Here is a 15,327-nt window from a genome sequence, read left to right on the forward strand (position 1 = left end):
GGAAACTGGAGATTATGGCAGCTAGGTAGGGAACTTTTGGGACTAGGGAAAGTATGGGAGATAGTTTGGGACTTTGGCCTCAGGTAGGTGTTTAAGGGGTGAGGGAACAGGGAGGCGATGCATTTCTTCCCGCCCTATATTGGTGGGATTAGAGGCAATGAACTGGGGTCCTGAAGTTGGTTTAAAAGCCTGTCCCAGTGGAGTCAAAGGAAGTTTTGCCATTGTCTTTAATGGAGCCATGATTTCACCCTTCAGACTCCAACCTCAGCAACTGTTAAAAGTCACCTGTTCTTCAATCCAATAGTCATAACTACATCTAGTAAATGATGGATAAACTGGATATTTCTGCTTAGATTACTAGCAGTGAAGTAGTTAATTTTGGCATTCAGGTTCTCATGAAATTTCGGAGCTGATGCCCCAATGATATAGGTTGAAGTTATAAAACCTAGAAATGTACTTTTTTTTTTAAATAGTAACTTAGAATCTGTTGATTATGTCTCATGCAAATTCTGTGGCAAGTTTACATGAGGCCCTGGTCTAATACCCAAAAGCTGAATCTGCAGAAGCCCAAGTATCAGTATAGTTTTGATAACACTTGAAGCAAACCCCAGATGAGAGCTCTGCACAGATCCTTTGCTAAGAAGTCTCCCTTTTAGCCCCAAATGCTGAGACTGAAAGAGTGGAACGAATGGGCAACCAATTGTCCTCTCTCTCCTAGCTGATATGACTGCATCTAGGAATGGTACCTTTTAAGATGAGAACAGTTTAAAAAAAAGAGGCTAACATGAGACATGCAGACAGCTGCAGCGGCACAGGAGCCAGCAAACGGAGCTGTAAACAGGGAGTTTGAAACGGGAGTTTGTATTGCGGCGCTTGTTTGGGGTTTGTTTTTGCTGTGGGTGCTGGTGTTTTGGTGTGGTTTGGGTTTCCCAGATTAACAGGATTTAGGTGGGAAGGCTATGACGGATACAGAGGCAGCAGTGGGAGTGACCCATGTAGCAGAAGACACAATGAAGATGACTGGATGTGGAAGCTGCAGTATGTACATGATCCTGGAGGGGGGGGACCTGGAAAGAGTTTCGTTTGCATGACGTGCCGTCTGATAGAGCTGATGGAAGAAAAGATCCGAGGACTGGAGATGGAAAGTCTGGTTGAGTTTAGAAGGGGGTTCGAGCGGATTATGAAGCAAACACATGAGGCGGCTGAAGGGAAAAGCTCAGACTTGCAGAAGGAAGCAGGACTGAAGAACTCTGAGGGGAGACTGCTGGGTGAAGAAAATGGACAGTGGAAGCATGTGACTAAGAGAACCAAGCAGAGAAAAAGACGGGCTAGTGAAGGAGAAATAGAGCTCAAGAACAGGTTTGCAGAGTTGGAAAATGAAGGAGGGGCTCAGCAGGTGGTCACTGAAGGTGGAAGGGCAAGGAAGAAGAGAAGAGTGGCTAGTCCTATAGGAAACAGGGAAGAGTCAATGGACACTACACCAAATATGAACCCCAGGAGGATACAGGATGGGTTGAAGAGGACAACAAGAGAGAATAGGAACGGAAAGAACTTGCAGCCAGAGGGAACAGGGGATAGACCAGAGAATCGCATCGTCACCAGGAAAAGGCAAGTCTACGTGATGGGGGACTCCTTACTGAGAAGGAGGGACAGGCCTGTAACCAGAGCTGATCCAGAGGATAGAAGGGTGTGCTGTCTTCCAGGTGCTAAGATATAGGATGTGGAGCTGAGGTTGAAGAGGATCTAAAGGGAGCAGGAAAGAATCCACTGATCATCCTTCATGTGGGAATAAACGATACTGGTAGATTTTCATTGGAACCTATCAAGGGAGACTATGCCAGGCTGGGGAAGACACTTAAGGAAATCAAGGCTCAAGTGATCTTCAGTGGGATTCTGCCTGTTCCGAGAGAAGGGCAACAAAGGTGTGACAAGATTATGACTATCAACAGATGGCTCAGGTAGTGGTGCTATAAGGAGGGCCTTGGGATGTATGGCCACTGAGAGGCATTCATGGACAGAGGACTGTTCTCTCGGGATGGACTTCATCTGAGAAGGCAAGGAAATAGACTTCTAGGATAGAGGCTGGCACAACTGATTAAGAAAGCTTTAAACTAGGAATTTGGGGGAAATGTCCAGGTAATCCCCATGCCAGACTTTAGCACTGAGAGGAAAGAAAACAAAGTAAGAAAGGATGGGTAGGCCATGGGTAGGAGAATGGACATAAGGAGGAAGGGCAGTGTGGATACCAGTCTAATAGGTCATACTCACTGTAGAATGTCCAGGCCTAATCGGGTAAAGAAAGTGAGCGAGGCAAACAGCAAAAATTAAGATGTTTGTACACCAGTGTGAGAAGCCTAGGTAACAAAATGGAGGAACTAGAGCTACTGGTGCAGGAAGTGAAACCTGGTGTTACAGGGATAACAGAAACATGGTGGAATAGTCGTCATGACTGGACTACAGGTATTGAAGGGTAAGTGCTGTTTAGGAAAGACAGAAATAAAGGCAAAGGTGGTGGAGTAGCATTGTATCTCAATGAGGAGGTAGAATGTAAAGAAATAAGAAGCGATGGAATGGATAAGACAGAGTCTGTCTGGGCAAAAATCACATTGTGGGAAGAAAACTACTAGAGCCTCCCCTGTGATAGTGCTTGGGGTGTGCTATAGACCGCCGGGGTCTGATATGGATAGAGCCCTCTTTAATATTTTTAATGAGGTAAATACTAATGGAAACTGCGTGATCACGGGAGACTAACTTCCCAGATATAGACTGGAGGACAAGTGCTAGTAATAATAATAGGGCTCAGATTTTCCTAGATGTGATAGCTGATGGATTCCTTCACCAAGTAGTTGCTGAACTGACAAGAGGGGATGTCATTTTAGATTTGGTTTTGGTGAGTAGTGAGGACCTCATAGAAGAAATGGTTGTAGGGGACAACCTTGATTCAAGTGATCATGAGCTAATTCAGTTCAAACTGAACAGAAGGATAAACAAAAATAAATCTGCGACTAGGGTTTTTGATTTCAAAAGGGCTGACTTTCAAAAATTAAGGAAATTAGTTAGAAGTGGATTGGACTGAAGAACTTATGGATCTAAAGGCAGAGGAGGCCTGGGATTACTTCAAGTCAAAGCTGCAGAAGCTTTTAGAAGCCTGCATCCCTAGAAAGGGGAAAAAATTCATAGGCAGGAGTTGTAGACCAAGCTGGATGAGCAAGCATCTCAGAGAGGTGATTAAGAAAAAGCAGAAAGCACACAGGGAGTGGAAGATGGGAGGGATCAGCAAGGAAAGCTACCTTATTGAGGTCAGAACATGTAGTGATAAAGTGAGAGAGGCTAAAAGTCAAGTAGAGTTGGACCTTGCAAATTAAAACCAATAGTAAAAGGTTCTATAGCCATATAAATAAGAAGAAAACAAAGAAACTCGAACAGCTTAATGAGACTAAATCGGGGGGCCCAGATAATCTTCATCCACGAATATTAAAGGAATTGGCACACGAAATTGCACGCCCATTAGCAACAATTTTTAATGAACCTGTAAACTCAGGGGTTGTACCGTATGACTGGAAAATTGCTAACATAGTTCCTATTTTTAAGAAAGGGAAAAAAAGTGATCCGGGTAATTACAGGCCTGTTAGTTTGACATCTGTAGCATACAAGGTCTTGGAAAAAATTTTGAAGGAGAAAGTCGTTAAGGACATTGAGGTCAATGGTAAATGGGAGAAAATACCTCATGGTTTTACAAAAGGCAGATCGTGCCAAACCAACCTGATCTCCTTCTTTGAGAAAGTAACAGATTTTTTTAGACAAAGGAAACGTAGTGGATCTAATATACCTAGATTTCAGTAAGGCGTTTGATACGGTGCCACCTGGGGAATTATTAGTTAAATTGGAAAAGATGGGGATCAATATGAAAATTGAAAGGTGGATAAGGAATTGGTTAAAGGGGAGACTACAGCGGCGAACTGTCAGGCTGGAAGGAGGTTACCAGTGGAGTTCCTCAGGGATCGGTTTTGGGACCAATTTTATTTAATCTTTTTATTACTGACCTTGGCATAAAAAGTGGGAGTGTGCTAATAAAGTTTGCAGATGATACAAAGCTGGGAGGTATTGCCAATTTAGAGAAGGACCAGGATACCATACAGGAGGATCTGGATGACCTTGTAAACTGGAGTAATAGTAATAGGATGAAATTTAATAGTGAGAAGTGTAAGGTCATGCATTTAGGGATTAATAACAAGAATTTTAGTTATAAGCTGGGGACACATCAATTAGAAGTAACAGAGGAGGAGAAGGACCTTGGAGTATTGGTTGACCACAGGATGACTATGAGCCACCAAATGTGATGTGGCCGTGAAAAAAACTAATGCGGTCTTGGGATGCATCAGGCGAGGTATTTCCAGTAGAGATAAGGAGGTCTTAGTACCGTTATACAAGGCACTGGTGAGACCTCACCTCAAATACTGTGTGCAGTTCTGGTCTCCCATGTTTTAGAAGGATGAATTCAAACTGGAACAGGTACAGAGAAGGGCTACTAGGATGATCCGAGGAATGGAAATCCTGTCTTATGAAAGGCAACTCAAGGAGCTTGGCTTGTTTAGCCTAAGCAAAAGAAGGCTGAGGGGAGATATGATTGCTCTCTATAAATATATTAGAAGGACAAATACCAGAGAGGGAGAGGAATTATTTAAGCTCAGTACCAATGTGGACACAAGAACAAATGGATATAAACTGGCCATTGGGAAGCTTAGACTTGAAATTAGACGAAGGTTTCTAACCATCAGAGGTGTGAAGTTCTGGAATAGCCTTCCAAGGGAAGCAGTGGGGGCAAAAGACCTATCTGGCTTCAAGATTAAACTTGATAAGTTTATGGAGGAGATGGTATGATGGGATAACATGATTTTGGCAATTAATTGATCTCTAACTATTCATGGTAAATAGGCCCAATGGCCTGTGATGGGATGTTAGATGGGGTGGGATCTGAGTTACTACAGAGAATTCTTTCCTGGGTATCTGGCTGGTGAATCTTGCCCACATGCTCAGGGTTCAGCTGATCGCCATATTTGGGGTCGGGAACGAATTTTCCTCCAGGGCAGATTGGAAGAAGCCCTGGGAGTTTTTCGCCTTCCTCTGTAGCATGGGGCACAGGTCACTTGCTGGAGGATTCTCTGCACCTTGAAGTCTTTAAACCATGATTTGAGGACTTCAATAGTTCAGACATAGGTGAGAGGTTTATTGCAGGAGTGGATGGGTGAGATTCTGTGGCCTGCATTGTGCAGGAAGTCAGACTAGATGATCATAATGGTCCCTTCTGACCTTAATATCTATTAGTCTATGAGACATTCAAAACCAGACTGAAATATGGGTGAGGGCGGTCTTTGATGAATGAAGGAAAGGAGAAGCTAGGGGATCTGTCCCTTATCTCTAACACTGTTAAGGGAGAAAATGTTTTGAAGGATACGTCAAAAACATCCAAAGCTAGGAATTCAAGTTTTCTGTCCCAGACATCCTTAGAGGCAAAGCAACAGCTAAAATTGTCTGCCTGTAACAAGCCACTATGATCTTTTTGGATGCCACCATAATTTTAAGAATTCTGTTTGAAGACAAAGTGGAATAAGACACCAGTAGCAAGAGGATGAAACTAACTTAGTTTAAACACAGTTCAGTTAAGTGTTCAAATCTACATAATGAATACTCAATTGTGTTTAAAAAACACTAAGTTAGCGTAGTCCCCGTGCTACTAGGTGTCTTGTTTCTTCAGCCTGTACATCTGATGGGTGAATGGAAGAGATTTGTTCTCTCTCCTGCTTCTTATCCTATCGAAACAGGTAGAGCAGTGTTTTTCAACCTGTGGGTCAGGGCCCAAAATTGGGTCGCCAGAATGCTTCAAAGGGTTATGTGGCAGCTCCTGTGGCTACTGTCCAATAGGGCTCACCTCTCTGCTCTAGGCACTGCAACTTCTGGAGTCCCAATGCCACTCCAGTTTGGCCCAGCCATCATCATGACAGGAGTCTGGGTAGGCCAAATTTGAGTGAATGGCACGGCAACCCTATGAGCCAGGTCAGAACTCCACTCACAAATTTAATCCAGGCAAAGGGACGGGGCCAAAGCTGAGCAGTGCTGCAACCCCGGAGGTTCCAACGCCAGGAGCAGTAGCGTAGCGAGGCGTGGAGCGGGGCAGCAGCCGCTCCCCCACCGAGCAGAAGTGGCGCCTTTTAAATTCTTTGGCACCTTTTTAATTTTTACTCACCCGACGGCGCTCCGGGTCTTCGGTGGTGGATCAGGCAGCGCTCCGGGTCTTCAGCAGCACTTCGGCATTGGGTCCTTCACTCACTCCGGTCTTCAACGGCACTGAAGGACACCCCCACACCACTGCAATGCTGCCAAAGACCGTAGCGAGTGAAGGACCCAACGCCGAAGTGCTGCTGAAGTCCCGGAGCACCACCTGACTCACCGCCGAAGACCCGGAGCGCCGCCGGGTGAGTACTAGTGGGTGGCGCCTTTTTTTATCTCTGCTCCCACTGTTTTCTCCAGCTGGCTATACCACTGGCCAGGAGAGCCAAGCCCAGCCTGTCCCACAGCACAGGAGCTGCAACTGTGGGGTCAGTGCTGGGCAGGACCCAACCCCCCCCAGAGGACAGGATTCAACCAAACCCACCCCAAGGTGTCCACCCCCATACCCTTTACTGGGTCACGACAGGCCATAAACATTTACAAATGGGGTTGGGGTGCAGAAGGGGGTCAGTGGCACTGGCTCTGGGCGGGGGTTCAGGGGGCTTTCTCCAGGAGGGGGCTCAGGGCTGGGGTGCAGGAGGGGTGCAGGCTCCCACTGGGCAGTGTTTACCTTGGGTGGCTCCCAGGCAGTGGCGCAGTGGGGTTAAGGCAGGCTCCCTACCCGCCTCAGCCCTGCGCATAGGCACTGACTCTGTGGGTGCTCCGGGGCTGGAGCATCCATAGGGAAAAATTAGTGGGTGCTCTGCACCCACCGGCAGCCAAGCTCCCCGCCCCGCCCATGGGCCAGCACTGCTCCCGGAAGCTGCCAGCAAGGACTTCCTGTGGCCCCTGAGGGTGAGTGCCTCACATGGCTCCTCGCGCTGTCCCTCCCTGCAGGCACCGCCCCCACAGCTCCCACTGGCCACAGTTCCCCATTCCCGGCCAATGGGAACTACAGGGGCAGTGCCTGCAGGCAGGAGTGGCATGCAGAGACTCTCTTCCCCACCCCACACCGGGACGTGCCAGCTGCTTCTGGGAGCGATGCAGGGCCAGGGCAGGCTGAGCCGCCGGACTTTTAGCGGATGGAGATTGCGATCGACTGGCAGAGGCTCTGCGATCGATCAGTTGATCGTGATCTACAGGTAGGTGACCACTGTTGTACAAGTACTGTATTTGTCATACTGGCTAGTGATAGTCCTGGGGCTAGTAGTCATGTACATTTTCAATCCCCATAAATATATATGTAAGATACAAACAGAATAAAAGATATAGTATAAAAATTTTATCTGCATTCGTCTGTATGTCACATTAAACATGCCTTTTAAGAAGCTCAGAAGTTTGGAACGTTAGAAGCAGTTTAGGAAACAGATTAGCAGGCTGAGGGCAGGTGAAGTATGTGACAGTTAAATGCAATTGATTAAATGCTTCTATCACTTGGAATTATATAAATCCCATCTTGCCTTTCTGAACCAGCCTTGAAAAAGCTGCCATTTAGCATACATACGTACCCATTAAGATGTTATTAAATCATCTTAAATAATACGTTTAATTGAAGTATTAATATTGAGAAGACTGGAAGAACCTGTTTTTACACACACAAACATTTACAAGTAGAAAGGAACAAAATGAAAATAAGCAGGAATATTTCAGGGGTAAAACCTGGATGCCACTCTGAAACTATTGTTTCATTACTGTCATTTGTTCTTTGGCTTTATTTACATAGTAGTAGATCATAGAATCATAGAATATCAGGGTTGGAAGGGACCTCAGGAGGTCATCTAGTCCAACCCCCTGCTCAAAGCAGGACCAATCCCCAATTCAATCATCCCAGCCAGGGCTTTGTCAAGCCTGACCTTAAAAACTTCTAAGGAAGGAGATTCTACCACCTCCCTAGGTAACACATTCCAGTGTTTCACCACCCTCCTAGTGAAAAAGTTTTTCCTAATATTCAACCTAAACCTCCCCCACTGCAACTTGAGACCATTGCTCCTTGTCCTGTCCTCTTCTACCACTGAGGATAGTCTAGAACCATCCTCTCTGGAACCACCTCTCAGGTAGTTGAAAGCAGCTATCAAATCCCCCCTCATTCTTCTCTTCTGCAGACTAAACAATCCCGGTTCCCTCAGCCTCTCCTCATAAGTCATGTGTTCCAGACCCCTAATCATTTGTATTGCCCTTCGCTGGACTCTCTCCAATTTATCCACATCCTTCTTGTATTGTGGGGCCCAAAACTGGACACAGTACTCCAGATGAGGCCTCACCAATGTCGAATAGAGGGGAACAATCATGTCCCTCGATCTGCTCGCTATGCCCCTACTTATACATCCCAAAATGCCATTGGCCTTCTTGGCAACAAGGGCACACTGCTGACTCATATCCAGCTTCTCGTCCACTGTCACCCCTAGGTCCTTTTCCGCAGAACTGCTGCCTAGCCATTCGGTCCCTAGTCTGTAGCTGTGCATTGGGTTCTTCCGTCCTAAGTGCAGGACCCTGCATTTATCCTTATTGAACCTCATCAGATTTCTTTTGGCCCAATCCTCCAATTTGTCTAGGTCCCTCTGTATCCTATCCCTGCCCTCCAGGGATGTATAGGTTGCTCCAATGAAGTTTGTGTCTGAACTGCAACCATGTATGAAAGACTTGGGGGAGTAAGAAAGACAACTCCCCGCACTGATTCTGTGGCTGCGTAAGCAGTGCATCTCTGTTTCAAAGAATTCTTTTCCATGTATGTTAAGGACAAATGCAAATTAGATTTGACTATGTGACATGTTCTCAAATAGTACAGAACTTTATCCTTCAATCTTAAAAGTGTACAGAAAGATATTCCTATTCCAAATGGAGCTGGGTTTTATTGTTTACAGTGTACTTTATATACACAGAATACTGTACAGGTAAGGTTACTTTGCTCTGCTTTTGACCAATTTTTGAGTGGAAAGGATAATTTGTCAATGAAGTGTGTTCTTGGAGTACTCAGAAGTAACCTAGTATACCTTAATATTCCATATATATTCCAAATATAGTGCTTCCCCAACACATGCTGTAACCAATAGCAATGAGTCTAAATCAAACTTTCCAAATGATGCTGAAAATCCAATGGAATTTTAAATGTCACCTTTCCCTCTTTCAGGAGAACCATGAAAAAGTACACTTTTTCTACTCACTACCCTTTCTAAATCCAATGCAAATATTTAACTAAGTGTAGCTGAGAGTATTTAATTAATGCTCTCTAGATCTGAGTGATCAAGAGCTCAGCAAAATAAGTGTTGATGCACTAATCCAAAATGAGACATTTAAGAAAATTAGTGCAGGAACCTTAAAAAGGATGATTAACTTCTTTATTTTTAAAATATGGTTTAACTTTCATATTAAACATCAGAAATAAAAGGAAATTAAGATAATGTAGTGCATGTCCTTTTATAGGATTATAGTGTATGCTCAAAAAGAAAAGGAGTACTTGTGGCACCTTAGAGACAGCTCACTTCATTGGATGCATGAAATGTATGCTCAATATTTTCTAGAATTTCACCTTCTCAATTCAGCATTTTTATTGTATGTACGGCATAAGTCACATTAAGGGGATTCTAAATTGATTGACAACTGAGAAACACTAATTTGGCATTGAGGGCACACAAAAATAGTAACTAGATTACATTTTGGAATCATTTGTTTTGGAAGGCAATTCTAGTGGGTCACCTACTCCAGTCCAGCATCATGGCAAGTTTGATTTATATGTCCCTAAACTTCTTGCAACTGAAGCCCATTACAACTCATTCTGTGCTAACTGGAAATTAGTTTGGTTGTTGGCACTGATAACTTAGGTCTTTGATGTCATACCTATGCACAGCTGATATGTTATTGCAAAAATATATTGAGATCAGCAGAGTCAGTGTATGTTTTCAGACCACGCTTTGGGGAAGCGGAACCCAGAGAGCATGTGTGATCAACATCTACACAATCGACTATTAATAGTGTGTCAGGTAGGTGGGCAGAGTCTGGAAGAGTATCACTACCTTTCCCCCCTCCAAATCTCATCCCTGCATATATGCCACAATGTTTAGACCCTTTCATGGGAAGGATAATATACAAGGCCTGATCTAACTATTCTTTAATACTAGGTGCAACTGCAATGATTTAAACATAATTTAAGCAGTTAAAACTAGACAGGTTTCAAAACCACTTCAAGATTTTCTGCCAGATCTGAACCACACTTACATGAATCATTTTTAAAGAAAAGTGTTTTCTGATCTCTACTAGCACATAATAATTATTCTTAAAACCTGTTAAAATGTTAATTATACAATGTTCTCAAGTAGACAAGTCTCAACCAGGACATTTTTTTTTTTGGCTTCTGGCAACACTCACAGTTAGGGCCGTCTGCAGGGGAATGTGAGGCCTGGGACAACCCCTTCCCCCCCCAGCCCTGGCCCCCCTTCCCCCCCAAGCCTCTGCCCTGCCTCTTTCTGGCTTCCGCCCCCCCTCCCCGAGCGATGCCAGGAGCCAGCGCGGCAGAGCGGGTCCAGGTTGCTTGCTGCTGCCGGCACCAGACCCCCGCTAACCTCCCAGGCCACCCTGGACCCCGCATCCTGAAGTGCGGGGCCTGGGGCGCTTGCCCTCGTCTGGCCTATGGACGGGATGGCTCTGCCCACAGTTGCTGCTGTTCCCGATCATGCAGCCAGATATTGTTCCTAAAAAGGAAGCCATCTGGAGACAAGTTATTTTAAAAAAAATCCTAAAGCTTCGTGCTATGATGCTATCCAAGGCATTCTTTGTAGGCAGGAAATGTAAACAAAACCAAAACAATCTCGTGGGAGATGAGGAATAGGGATAAAGAGGTTGGAACAAAAGCAGGAAATAAACATGCTATACCCTCCACATCCTCAAACTCAGACACACACACACACACACACACACCCCAACACACCTTCTGCGACCTAACAAACCCAACAGGGCCAAAACCTTGTCTTCATTATTATCATAGAATATCAGGGTTGGAAGGGACCTCAGGAGATCATCTAGTCCAACCCGCTGCTTAAAGCAGGACGAATCCCCAGTTTTTGCTGCAGATCCCTAAATGGCCCCCTCAATCTGCAATACAGAGCCTCTCATCCTGTCCTAAAACCCACCATGACCACTCAGAGACCCCTCTCTTACCCCAGATTCCACCTCAACCTCAGCCCCCATCCCATCACTCCACAACCCTCCTGCCAAAAAATATCCCTCTCCGGCCCAACCACCTCCCCCAGCATAGCAGCCTTCCACTATTTCCTTGCTACTATTTCCCCTTTCCCCTCCTCATGTCAACAACCCTCCCTCACACCAGGGCACTGCGGTTGTTTAAAGCCCCAGACTCCGGAGTCCAGGGATTACATGAGAATCCCATTACGCCTTTACAGAGCAAAGGGTGCATTTCTAGCTGCTTGTGGCTAGGGGAAAAGATTGAAATCAGAGCCCAGTGCCCTCTTCAGGCTCCAAATCCGGGGAGCAGAGGCAGAATTTTTTAAATGCCATGGTTTCCTACCCATCTTATTGGGGGAAGGGGAGAAGAAAAGAGTCTGATGTGATATTTGAACTCTCAGGGCCGGCGAGTTACTGCCGCCCCTCCCCTTTGCCGCCGCCGCCGCCCCTCCTCGCCCCGTCGGTACCTGTTTCCGGGAGCTCCCCGGAGCTGGCCCCGCTCCGGGGCAGCAGCATGGGGAGCAGGAAGAGAAGCGGGGCCGCCGGCCGCATCCTGGTTCGGGGCGCGCGGGCCGCACCGGCCGAAGGCGCGAGCGGGAGACGGGCTCGAGCGCAGCTCAGGCGCCAGCCTCCGAGTCGCGAGGAAGGGGGCGACCGCCGCGCCCGGTTCTAGTCACGTGACTGGACGGCGGGGGGGGGGGGGGGCCGGACTGACTCTGCGCTGCCGGGCCCGTCTCCGCGCGCCGCGTTGCCGCAGTGCAGGGAGGGCTCTGCGCCGGCCCGGCCCGGCCCCCCGGTACACGCTGGAAAACAACACCCCGCCCTCCCGCCCGGTTAACCCTCAGCTGCCCGCAGCCCAGCGCGTGTCACGGGTGCTCTCCTTCGACGCAAACAGCCCGGCAGCCCCGGACGTGCAACATGCGTGCGTCTGTCTCACCCACCCACCCAGCCACAGAACCAGAGCAGGGGAGGGTTGGCAGAGACCCCGGCTGCTGCTGCTAACACGTCTCTGCGTGCCGGGGGGGAGAAGGGTGCAGCTTCAGGTGCTGCCCTCACCCTCAGCACCGTCTTCACAGCTCCCACTGGCCAGTTTCCGGGGCGCTGCTTGCAGGCATAGGCAGCGCACGGAGACCCGATGCGGCCCCCGGGACACACAAGAGACTTGCCAGCCACAGCTGCTTCCGGGAGTGGCATGGGGCCATGGCATGCAGGCAGCCTGCCTGAGCGCTGCTGCGCCGCCCGCTGGCAGCCACCTGTGATAAGCACCTCCCAGCCAGAGCCTGCACCTCGCACCCCCTTCCTAACACCCTGCCCCAGCTCAGACCCCACTCCTGCACCCAAACTCCCTCCCAGACCCCACACCCCGCTCCTGCACCCCAATCCTCGGACTCAGCCTGGAGCTCCCTCCGGCACCAAACTCCCTCCCAGGCCCTGCACCCTTTCCATTAATATAGTAGAAATGTGTGGCCTGTGACGACTTACCAAAGTTCGTGGAGTGGCCACCCCTGCGAAAAGTATTGCCCACCCCAATCTAGTCCAACCCCCCTGCTCAACTCCAACTAAATCATCCCAGCCAGGGCTTTGTAACCTTTTCAGTTACCATGTGTATAACCTCAGAGCTTTGTAACATTCTATCACATGATCAGAGAGCCTGTGAACAAGGGAGTGTGTGTGGGAGATAAGGCAGTGAGAACAAGGGAGTGTTTGCGGGACTGGGCAGAGAGGAACTTCAAGGCGAAAAGAACCCAAAGGGAGGAGCCAGTTGTGTCTGATGTAATCTGCCCTGAGAAGGCAATCACAGGGAGCTGTAAAGAAAAGAAGAACCTGGTATGCATGAAAAGAACGAGGTCTGGGAATGCTTCTCAGTAACAGACACAGAAGGAAAACTCAGTGTACGTGACAGGAGCCTCTCAATTCCAGTAAAAAAAAGAAGGCACACACACAAGCCCCCTGCTTCTTGACCTGCTCGCCAGCCCAGATCCGTGACCGCAGGCGGACACACCAAATCTACTATGCTTTGGCTTCTCGGCTTCCTCTGCTGTCTCCAGTAACTCTCTGCCTGTGTGAATTTGTGGGTGCATGAGGGTATGAATGTGTGACTGCATGAATAAGCTCCATCCCTTTTCTGTTTGATCCAATAGCAGCATTTAATAAAACCAATATAAGTGTAACCCTGGGTTGGTTTCTAGGGAAATTGAGATAACACTCAAACTTCATTGCACTGCGACCCCATTCTGATAACAAAAATTAGTACGTGACCCCAGGAGGGGGGACTGAAGCCTGAGCCCGCCTGAGCCCTGCTGCCTTGGGTGGGGGGGGGAGCTAAATCCAAAGGCCAAGGGCTTCAGCCCCAGGCAGGGGTCCTTCAACCTGAGCCCTGCCACTCAGGGCTGAAGCCCTCAAACTTTGGCCCCAGGCATTGGGGCTCGGGCTTTGGCTTTGACCCTGGGCCCCAGCAAGTGTAACACCAGTGCTGGTGACCCCATTAAAACGGGGTCCCGACCCACTTTGGAGTCCCGACCCACAGTTTGAGAACCATAATCTAAGGGGTAAAATCCTGGCCCTATTGAAGTCAATGGACTTCAACAGGGCCAGAATTTCACCTGAAGTGTTCAGTAAAATGTTTCAGAGGTTGTCATATTGCATTTATATTCTCTCCTTACTCGTAATTGGGAAAGTGGAAATTAAAAATAGCAGTCATACAGTTTGGGGAGAATAAATATATATAATTTTACTTACAAGTCTAACAAATGTATGGGCTAAATGTTGACATTTAAAGAAGTAAAAATGAATCAGGCTTTCAAAAAGAATTACTGGCATATGACAAAGGAACAACACTTTAAAAATAAATATACAGGAGAAGTAAGACAATCAGTATAATCCAACACACTTATTTCTATAACTAGAATCCTGAGTCTTATCACACTTCTTTCTCCAAGCCCTTGTATTCAACAGCTCTTGTAGTCTACCAGAGTGAGCCCGGAAAACAATGAACCAAATGTTCAATATATCAAATATTAGGCCTAACTGGTGAACAAACTAATGGATCCATCACTCCATTTTGGGGTCCTTAAGAAAGACTTTGGGGAGAAAAATTGGCTACTGAAGCAAGCTTCACTGCTATGGCTGTCACCCCCACTGTCTCCTAGAACTCCAGGCCTTTATCATCCTGGTCCTGAGAAATGTTCCGATCATATTGGGGCCAGAGAGAAACACAGATAACATCACCACTTTTACCTGTTCTGGCTGAATCCCAAATACCACCTGAGATGAGAGTGTGTCAGACTTCCCTCCCACCCCCTTGTGTGTTCCTTTCCCATCTTATTTCTCCTCTTTCCTCACTCCTTTTTCCTTCCCAGTCATCCTTTCACATCCCACTTCATATTCCCTCTCCCTTCCAGTTGACATGCCCCCCCAGTCAAGCTCATGGCACTGCAGGGGTTTAAAAGACACAACACATTGTAATACAGGGATGTTTATCGAAATATTTGATACAGAAGAAAAGGCAATATAAAAAGTACTTTGCTTCACAGTTTGAGCAATGGCCTGAGCTTTCAGCTACCTCACTAATTCATGAGGTATATTTAAAAAAGTATAGTTATTTTAAGGCACTCCGCTAGTTTTAATAGACTGTCAGCACTGGTTTTTTTTTTTCAGAAGAATTACTGCAAAAAGTTATTATTTTGCAGTATATTTTGTGCATAGCTGCAGGTGATATAAAACAGAATTTAAAGCAAAAATAATACTCTATTTTGGCATAGAATATGCAGTGTCCTCTCAGGGCTGCTTATATAAGTAGCATTACCCTTCCAGTCCTGCAGCAGCTGGGGGGCAGGGAACATTCTGGTGAATAGCATATCTTGCTGTTCTGTCCATTGCCTTTTTGAACAAGGCCCTTCTCTGCCTTTTGGTGGGTGACAAGTATCAGGGTAACGTTCTCCAACA

The 15,327-nt window shown here is 46.9% G+C and overlaps 1 protein-coding gene across 3 annotated transcripts in view; it reads right to left on the minus strand.

Moving 5' to 3' along the window:
• Nucleotides 1-12,950, minus strand: part of IFNGR1 (interferon gamma receptor 1) — a 34,985-nt gene extending 22,035 nt beyond the window's left edge. Inside the window, exon 1 of one of the 3 annotated variants that reach the window (XM_084622148.1) lies at nucleotides 12,439-12,666. In XM_084622148.1, coding sequence (XP_084478274.1) covers nucleotides 12,439-12,589 — 151 coding nt within the window. In that variant the 5' untranslated portion in view covers nucleotides 12,590-12,666. Of the gene's footprint in view, nucleotides 1-11,849; nucleotides 12,082-12,438; nucleotides 12,667-12,864 lie in introns of those variants that run through there. The other 2 variants (XM_084622149.1, XM_084622150.1) reach the window with 2 other exon arrangements.
• Nucleotides 12,951-15,327: the final 2,377 nt, after the last annotated feature.

The sequence above is a fragment of the Lepidochelys olivacea genome (assembly GCF_965140295.1).
Source record: "Lepidochelys olivacea isolate rLepOli2 genome assembly, chromosome: 3".
Classification (NCBI taxonomy): domain Eukaryota; kingdom Metazoa; phylum Chordata; order Testudines; family Cheloniidae; genus Lepidochelys; species Lepidochelys olivacea.